General features: G+C 41.2%; 1 protein-coding gene across 1 annotated transcript in view; it reads left to right on the forward strand.

The window, feature by feature from the left end:
• Window positions 1-5,928: 5,928 nt before the first annotated feature.
• The window catches only part of cacna1aa (calcium channel, voltage-dependent, P/Q type, alpha 1A subunit, a), a 53,870-nt gene continuing 49,729 nt past the window's right edge, over window positions 5,929-10,069 (forward strand). The window contains exons 1-2 of the mRNA XM_025064238.1: window positions 5,929-6,911; window positions 7,233-7,372. Of these exons, the coding sequence (XP_024920006.1) occupies window positions 6,819-6,911; window positions 7,233-7,372 (233 nt within the window). The 5' untranslated portion in view covers window positions 5,929-6,818. The remainder of the gene's footprint in view (window positions 6,912-7,232; window positions 7,373-10,069) is intronic.

A 10,069-nucleotide genomic window follows, 5' to 3' on the forward strand; every position in this document is an offset into this window, starting at 1 on the left:
AGTAATGCTATTGTTAGCATCTTATGTTAGCCGTGTGCCAGTCAAAGGCAGTAACTGAGGCCCTGTGGTGTTCTCACAGATTGTGCTGAGTCTGTAACTGAGGTCAGGTTGAAGAAATATCCATGGACAGGCAGTGCTGTATTTCAGCATCATCCTGAGTGTCTGGGTTTATTGTGCATAATTTGGAAGAGGCAGAAAACGTACAAACTGAAAATCAATACGTCTTATAAATCTCTATAAATCTCAAAGCTAAATCATTATTTAATCAGAGGTTGGATTTATTTTCTACGTCACATCGCAGCTCACTGTTTTGTTTCATTTATATTTGTAACATGTCTGACTGTGGACATTACGATCTAATTATGCAACGGAAGGACACAGATAGTCCTCTGTCCTCAGGTTTATTGAACTGTAGCGATGACTATTGCACACTGTACAATATGGCGTATAGCATTAGTGGTCACTGTTCTCCTTGTGTCTTCAAAATCTGCTCAGAAACAATATATAGTGTTACATGCGGCCAGAAAGATGAACCAGAATGGGTAATCTAATAGCACCACAGAAATGTAAAACTAAATAGCTAGCCCTCTGACCTTTGACCTTGTCGCCTCCATTAAAGCTGTCATACACGGGGGTTACAGTAGGCTGTGGATCAACACAGATTCACTTTTGCCATATTCTCTTTGTTGCGATGTAAAACATATGTTGAAATAGGCGCTAAGTTCATGTTGTCTCTGCAGATAATATTTTATTGTCCATGTGCATACACACACACACACACACTTTTGTGTGTGTGTGTGTGTATGTGGTTTGCACAGGATATTGAGGATACACCACTTGTTTTGCCGATGTAAACTGAGAGGAAGTCAATGTGTGTTTCAGCTATCTATAGTAGGAACCAGCTCAATGTGATACACGACACAAATGATATGTTTTTATAAATAAGACTCAGATTCATCATCACAGGAAGTACGGTAGGGTTCGTTCAGTTACAGAACTCATTCAGAATGTTTTCATTTAGGCAGAATGTGTATAACTGCTGTTTGTGTATAGACACTATCTGGGGTTGTGTGTGTGTGTGTGTGAATGACAATCTTCTTACATATCTGACCCCATAAAACTCTAATCAATAACGGAACAAATGACCCTTCCAGACATTTGAATTGAAGCTCTTGGCTCAGCTGTTTCACAGATGCAGACGAATTGACCGTCATTAAAAAACTTCCTGGCTTGTTAATGAAAAAAAAAGAAAAGAAAGAGAAATGTTTCACATGGTCGACATGTTTGGAAAGATGTTCTCCAGATTCCGTTTGACTGTAGACTGAATAGAAAACAATGTTGTTTTACTGGTTAGTAAAACCAAGTAAAACTGCTGCAATTCATACAGATATTTATAATGTATATTTTAAGAGTATGAACTAGTGAAATGAAAAAAAAAAAACAAACAAACTTATATTTACCTGTTAGTAGGACCATATCTTAACTGCGAAAAACGTATGTTTGAGGCAAAAAAGTGAGAGGAAGTCAGGTGAGGTGAGGAATGAAGGTCTCCGGCCTTTTTTTTTCTTTTAGTGATCTACTTTCACTGCAGAATTTAAATTATTTATTGGCATTCCTCCAGCTTGCAACTGTCAGCCGATAACTAGGTAGATTTAACATCAGCTTTATTCCTGTGTGTGTGTGTGTGTGTGTGTGAGACTGTGGATTTAGCCAAGGCAAACATTTAAGACTTGGAGCTTACAGAACATTATCTTTTTTGTCATGTTTTGTTATAATTTGTTATATCTTATATAAGAGAAGGATCAAACATTTAAAACGTGTGCGTATTTTTATTTATAAACACAAATTTGTTGCCAGATATGTCTAGCACTATAAAATTATATTTTGGCAGTTACCTGTTTGAGTGTGTGTGTGTGTGTGTGTGTGTGTGTGTGCCTGTGTTTGGGCCTCTGGGTTCAATCTCCGTACGCCAAACCTTTGACTGTCAGGTAATAAATGTGTGAATTGATCCATATCGATTCCCTAAAGGCAGAGTTGACACCAGAGTTTGCATGAGGACAAACACGTGCGCGCACACACACACACACACTCGCTCTCACACACACGTACAGAATTCAAAGGTCTAACTAAAGAACTCCACAGAAACTTTCCCATAAATGACACGTTTTGTTCATTTTGAGTTCATTGATTCCATTGTTCTCCGACTGTAAAACTCCATAAACAAGTGGCGTTCGCTGTTTTGTTGAGTTATCCTGCTCTTGTAACACACATGGCAATCCAGCAACGGAGGCAAAATCAATATGGAAACATGCTGCTGTGTAGAGACCGGGACATAAATCATATCAGCAGCACTGGTTCTAGCTGTCGCTGGCAGAAATCTGCTGAGTCCACTGTTGGAAGTGTAAGCAGATGTTTTTTGCACTTCATCAAAATCATTTTGTGCAATTATAGTGCGTTGCTGCCCCATTTAAGGCTCACCAATTAATATCAACATGCTTTTTTAAATAAGAACATTACACACAGACCCTGAAAGCAGAAGTTTCCTTGATGCACAAACTGCTTTTCCGGTCAATATTTTAATAGAATTAAAGCATCAGAATCATGCGTCTTTATTGTATGAATAGTAAATAAATAATGCTTTTTCATTCCATTTAATTTAAGTCTCTCTTTCTCTCTCTCTCTCTCTCACTGTCAATCTCTCACTCTCTCCCCTCCATCTTTATCTTCCTTCTACATTTCTCTCATCACTTTTTTTTCCTCTTAGCTTTGCATTCTTGAGCTGATGAATAATTCAGTTTCAGTTACAGGCCAGTTTGAATCTCTCTCTCTCTCTCTCTCTCTCTCTCTCTCGCTTTGTGTGTGTATCTGTATGTGGAACAAGGGATGCAGTGATGTTTACCAGAACTATTTTTGGCATTTGAATATGTAGAGAAAGACTATGTGGAAAAAGAGAGGTAGCGAGAGAGAGAGAGAGAGAGAGAGGTAGAGAGCGAGAGAGAGAGAGAGGTAGAGAGAGACAGGGTACAGAGGTGGAGGGAGAGAGATAGAGATGGAGTCTCTAATGAATTGTTTTTCTGTGCCAGTGTTCTTAGTCACGTGCTGTGACTGTTACTAGACAAATCCTCCTGGAAACCTGTGCTGTTGTGTTAACACACTCTCGACGCGTGCAGACACGCGCACGAGCACCAATACACACTCGTCGTAAAGTGGTGTGTGTGCGCGGTTTAAAGAGCAAGAACCGTCCGGTGTCACCCACACACGCGTCACCTTAGCATGAATAACTGTCACAAAAGTTCCACTAATAGAGAAGCATGCACCACACACACACACACACACACACACACACACACACACACACAGAGCGCCAGCAGCAACTTGCTCAAGTGACAGCCTGGCAGTACGTGGGTGAGGAGTGTAAGGTTGTGGCAGGGGTGAGATACAGACTCACCATATGCGTTTGGAATAAACAGTGAGGAAATGGAGAGGGTGAGTGTGTACGCACACAGGCTGATGCTGAATCAGAACGAGGAAGGCCAAGCAGGGCTAAACAGACCTTCAGGCGCGGTGAGATGTTCAGCCGCCGACGCAACTGTATGTGATGCTGCGGTGGGATCAACGTTATTTTCCCGACATACGGTTCGGTTGGTGAACCTTGTCATCAGATGGTGGTTTTTTATCAGGTTGTTGTAGCCCTTGACGCGGGTTTAAAAGCCTCAACAAAATATTTATCCAATCTTCTTTCTACCGCTCGAGCTTGTTAAGGTTGGAGGACATCAGAGAGGGACACCTGGTCACCTGACTCCAGTCTAAAATATAAAGGAAACAGATTGAAAATCTAGCACTAAAATGTCAGTGATCTCTCAAAAATGTCTTTTTTAAACTTTTTTTATATAAAAGAGTGCAATCACTGTGACATTTAGGACGCAGTGTTTACTGTTATTGATCCAAATTTCCTAGGCAGACATTCTGAAGTAATTTAACCACAGTAAATTATTCAGTAATCACTAATTACACCAGAAAAAAAAGGTATAGTGAATGCCAGAGGGAGAAAGACCTCAGACATTGCAGTTTATTTTATTAATAGGAAAACTGGCAGCGTCTCAGCGGTAGCAGCTGCTCTGGTCTCCACTGGCAGACGAGTGCAGTGAAGTGAAGTCAGGTGGTAATGTATGTGCATACAGCCCTGGCACCAGTGCATGATGGGTACGTTTTGAGATGATGGGTCCAGGGGCTGAGGTGTATGCAGATGTGGTGTATGTTTGAATGCATGTGTGTGTGTGTGTGTGTGTAGTACAATATGCTGCGTTCTAAGATTCTGCAATAAATGCTGGCTTTATTCCTCATTCAGCATCCCTCTGCTCTTCATCCCTGCCCTTCCCTTTTCCTCTCAGTGTCTCCAATTTCCTCCCCGCCCTTCCTTCTTCACCACTCACTTTTTTCAATCATTCTGTCCCCGGAGGATGTTTTCTGTGTTTCATTCTCCCTCTTTGTCTTCTTCTTTAGTCTTTCATATACTGTCGCTTCCTGAGTGCAACCAAATTTGTCTCATCCTCTCTCTCTGTGCCTTCCTGTCAGTGTCCTTGTGTGTATGCTGACGCAGCACCTCCCTCCCCCCTATACCTCCCCCTCTCTCTCTTCCCTTGTCTTTATCTTACGTTCGATATTGAATGGAGATAGCATGATAGTGACTGGGGTGATAAATATGCTCCCTGAGTGAGAGGAAGGTGGACAGAGGAGGAATGGGATGAGCAGGAGGAGCGAGATGAAGAGTAGCAAACAGAAAAAATGGCAGAGAAGAAAAATGAAGGGGAGAAGAATGTGACAGTGATACACTTATATGAGAGTGGGGTATGTAGAAATATACGTAGATGATGGTAATAAGTCTTGACTCAATAAAAAAAAACTTAAACCCGAAGGAGGAAAAGGAGGACCAAAAAAAGAAAAAAAAAGACCATATATATAGAACAGTGATGGACAAGGTTAAAAAAAAGGTTGGAACAAGTGTGTGTGTTTTGCGTCATTGGCCCTAGTTCAGGTTTTTCTTGGCCAGACATTACGTACTACTACTGTCTATGGTGTACACACACACACACACACACACACACACACACACACAGGCCCACAAGACAAAACAGCGAGTGTAAGCAAAACTTTGGATCGTGAGGGAAAAGTAAGGGAAGTATAAAGTACTTTGACTGAGGACAAAGAATCTTTACTTAAAAAAACAAAAGAAACACATGGTCCTGGGCTAAGTCAGACAGTGGTAAGACTAATAGAAAAATATTGTCATTTAAGGTGCAAACATTTCAAGAATGTCAAATTCCTTTTTTTTCTTTTTACGTCCACTCATGCATCGTGTTTGTTTTTTCTAATTAATAGCTTCTGTCTTTCTCATTTTTCTGTTTGCAGTATCTGCAGCTACAGTGTTCATACACACACAGACACTTTCTCACGTACACACAGCTGGGGGCAGGGGGGGCTAATTGCCCAGCGCCCATTGTGCTCAGGTTATACGTGCCCTCACAAGTGAGGTCAACATGACGCAGTGTGGACGTGAGAGCATCAGGCTCCATGCACCTTCAGGTGCCTTCAATCATGACATCATGACTGCTCACACACACACACACACATGTTCATGTAACAGGCACACTTAGCACACATAAGACAGCTTCTAAAAATAGCTCCTCTCTATGGTGTAGTTGCTCCCGAAGGAGGTGAAGCGTTTTCATATTCCTGGGTCAAAACGTAGCACCAGCCATACTGACTGCCTGTCATTTATTCAATTCATTAAGTGTATTGTGATGGGGGAGGCCATTGTCTCATACCAGCCAATCTCATACCTGCTGCTAACCCAACTTTTTTTTTTGTCAGTTCCATAAAGTAGTGGTTAGCATGCCTGCCTCAGAAGCCGAGAGCAGAGAGTCCTGGGTTTGATTCCCAGAGGAACCACATGTTTGGCACCTGCTGGGGGCAGCCTGTTAACAGCCTGTCTGGTGTTAACACAGTCATTTCCCAAATATGGGATCAATATAATTCAATTTATTTATTTATTATTTATCTCAGCATTCATTAGGTGAAGGCACGGTATGTTTCATGTACAAAATGTAATTATTATTAACATGTAATCAAGGACCGGATGAGCAGATTTTGCAGGCCATAGGTGGACCCCCGGCCATGAGTTTGGGACCCCTGCAACCATCATGACTCTATGATTTTGTCTTTTACTTTTTGTCTCACTTTTCCTTAATTCCAGTGACTCTCACTCCTTTGTTGAAGAAAGCTCACTCAGTCAGACAGTCAGTGCACTGAGCCAAACACCAAACAGTGAATATTCAACAAATATTTCTCCATCTCTGGTCGTGTCTTCACACAACAACACGTCCGCACAACCTGTGACTGTGTTTCATGTGTCAGTGTTTGTTTTGTTTCGTCTGGGTGGGCGGCGTGTGACCAGAACATATTTAACTGAGTCATAGTGATCACTTGTGTGTGGCAGCCATTGCAGTGTGGGTTCAGACTACAGTGCCTTGGAGCTGCTGCTGTCTCTCACCTACTTTGCGTAACAGTAGAGTGGTAGATTACACAACGACACACACTTTTGTCAGATCGCAGGCCAACGAACACATTAGTCGGCAGATGTTAATTAATGAACGCAATTGGTTTATTCCGCAGCACATCTACAACCTGAGTGAGAACTACAAAGTCATGTTTACGTACAAAACAACTGCTCATCAGGCGGAGCAGCGTTTTAACTGTGTAGATTTATGTTCCTGAAAGTGTTGAGTCCTTGACTGACCTTCTTCACTCCATTTGAGTGGATGATTCTCGCCACCATCATTGCCAACTGCATCGTCCTGGCTCTGGAACAACACTTGCCGGATGGAGACAAGACGCCGTTGTCTGAACGCCTGGTAAGAAGTGAATTATAGGTGAACAAAATGTAATTCAGGCCATTGTGTAAAATCCTAAAGTATTTCTAACGAACACATACAGTACATTAGAAACCGAAATGTTTGTTTAAATAAGACTTTTTTGACAGGTTACTGAAAACATTAGTAGAAGTTAAGAGGTTGAAAGAAAAATATTTTCAGGGCATTTTGTATCATTTCAAGGGAAATGGAATTCAATCTTTATGTTCTGTATATACTGAAAAAACTTAAAAGAATATACCCATTTATTTAATACCTGTTTCTGACGTGTTTTCTGTCTTTCGTTGTCCTGTCTTCCCTCAGGATGATACAGAGCCGTACTTCATCGGCATCTTCTGTTTTGAGTCTGGAATAAAAATCCTGGCACTCGGTTTCGCATTCCACAAGAACTCCTACCTGAGGAACGGCTGGAACGTCATGGACTTTGTGGTGGTGCTCACAGGGTGAGTAGACGTCGGTGAAACACACACACAAACAAAGCCGGATGAGGTTGTTTTGAGATTTTGTCTGGAGTAAAAAATAAGGATTAAAGTTGAGGTAAGGATTAGGATTTGTAATGGTTATGGGCAGGGTAAGGGGTTAGGGAATGGACTGTGTCTTCCTGAAGTCCTCTCAACTCATGAATAGCAGAACTATTCACTATATTGTGTGTGTGTGTGTGTGTGTGTGTGTGTGCTCCACCTGCTCCCTTGTCCTAATGAATGGCCCCAGTGAGGCAGCAGTCAGATCACAGGAAAGAACTACAGGCAGTCAGGAGCCTGCAGGGGGAACAAATGTCAGTACAGTACACACACACAGAGGCTACATGGAGCAGACAGAATAAAGACGGCACAGGAAACACCGTCAAACATGACAAAAAAAAAAAAAAAGGAGATGGAGATGCTCAGAGCTTCTGTGGAGGAGACAAGAATGTGAATATCAGAGCTGAGGGTAAAGGGTTTGGACAAATGCTAGTGATGAACCAAACTGTCCTTGTGGTCTATTATCAAATTGTTTTTTTTTAAATATATTTTTCAGAAACCTATAGCCAGGTTGCTTTTGTTAGTTTTTTACAGATAACAACATGATCTTTTTGCATTTTCTTATGATCACATTTGGTAAAAAGATACATTTAGAGACATTTGAGACATTTCATTTTGAAAAGTCATCGCAATCATTCTCCACTGGGCAACTAGACTAGTAAAAAGTAGCCCAATCAAATGTACAGGGAAAAAAACCCAAATCAAAGCCCCTAAAGTCGCCTATGATAAAGACTTAGCAGCTGTGATCTGCAGCTCATCTTGGCTTAACATCAACATCTTTGCTGACAAAGCAGTCCCTCAACCTTCCCTGTCTTTTACGTGCACACACATGCAGTGTACACACAAGCACATGCTGACTCTTTAATAAGAGCAATCACGAAGCCAAACTCATCTCACGGAGCCATACCACACTGTATGTATGCCACAGGACGGTTTTCTTCGTGCCGGCGGGGGAGGCAGAGTGGGAGGAAGTGAAGGCATCGTGAAAACCCAGAGTAAATGCCTGCTCCTCCATAATCCCTCCTCCCCATCTTAATAATAGGATATCTCCATAGAAAACGTAAGCCTCTCAGCAAGTATGACACAGCAATTTCTTATCTCCGACTGCACAGAGGTGCTGAAGATGTTTCTCCAACATGTAAGCAATTCTTTCTCTCGTGTAATGATCAGATCACATTCAAGCATCTGTCAGATGAGAAATGCACCTGTAAGCAATTTCCTGCAGGTTTTTTTTTCTAAAAAACTTCCTCTCTTAATGGTGCAATTTGTAAAACTAAGAAAGCGACAGCCACACATTGGAAATGGAAAGATTCCAAGACAAATTCAAAATCGTTATTGATAAAAATAAGAAACTTTTTCTCTACATATCCTCCATTGAAATCTTTTCCAAGTGGGATTCCCGTCATAGAATTCTCTTTTTGTAAAATTTGGCAGAATATCTTGTAGACTCAAGTTTGTTGCAATTTTTTTCCAGTTTTGGTTCAAGAAAAAAAACAACTTTTTTTATGTATTTGTAGTGTTTGCCCTCTGTCCTGTGTCTTTTCCTCCTCCTCATGGTTTTACAGCACCTTGAGAACCATAGCGTTACATTACTGCCACTGTTAACCTCTGCATTGACCTGAAACCGGTCTCTTCCTGCCGAAACCCCTTCATCTTTTCCCCCGTTACATTGTGCCCCTCATGAATGGACCTTGTATTTCCATCAGAGCTGCTCTTTGAAGATGAAACGCTGCTTGGCCTTTCTGCCCACCTCTGGTTGAGTCTTTGATAGCACACTGACCTGTACTCACACACACACACACACACACACACCCACTGACTCATACAGGCTCCTATTTTCACTTCAAACATTCCATTCAATTTCCTATTCGACTCTGGGCCAGTTGGTTGTTTTTTCTCTCTTTACTAAAACACACAAAAGACAAACAAGAAAAACATTAATATCCTTGTTAAAAAAACAAACAAAAAAAACATCTTTCTTTCTTACATCTTTTCCCTGGACTTTAAATTTTGTAAAAAAAAAGTTTGTAGAATTCTCTGGCATTATATTAGTCATAATCTTTTGTCTAAATCTGAATTTTTGTTTGAGCAATTCCTGGTCTAATTGTTTGTGGGGGTATTTGTGTGTGTCTGTGTGTTAGTGAGTGTGTGTAAGTGTGTGTGTTGACATACTTGTTGTTGTAAATCCTGAGAGACTTGGCTCTGGGAATAAGCTAGTTGCTTTTTTATTCCCACCATTGATTATAAGTCCAGTTTCTTTGGTTTATAGACATTCTCGCTTCACGTCCTCCTTTACTTGTCTCCTTGCGCCGATGTGATTTAGAAGTGGTTGGATGTAAGAGTGTGAAGGAGGGTTCTGTCAGTGACCTGGGATCAGACTAGAAGTGAAACCAAAAACTCTATCTGGTGGATTTATCAAATAATACAGAGTAGAGAGCTGGACCACAGATACAGCCAGTCTAAAATATAATAGAATCCTGATAGGAATGGAACACTGGTGCCAAAATAAAAGCTCCCAGTCTGGAGAAATGATGGATTTTAGTCGGTGATGGGGTGAACACCTGGCAGCATGTTTTAGGACCTAATCTTGCATTTTAAGGCATTTCGGGGACTTTTTAT

Source organism: Cynoglossus semilaevis, chromosome 17 (assembly GCF_000523025.1).
Source record: "Cynoglossus semilaevis isolate Cse_v1.0 chromosome 17, Cse_v1.0, whole genome shotgun sequence".
Lineage (NCBI taxonomy): Eukaryota > Metazoa > Chordata > Actinopteri > Pleuronectiformes > Cynoglossidae > Cynoglossus > Cynoglossus semilaevis.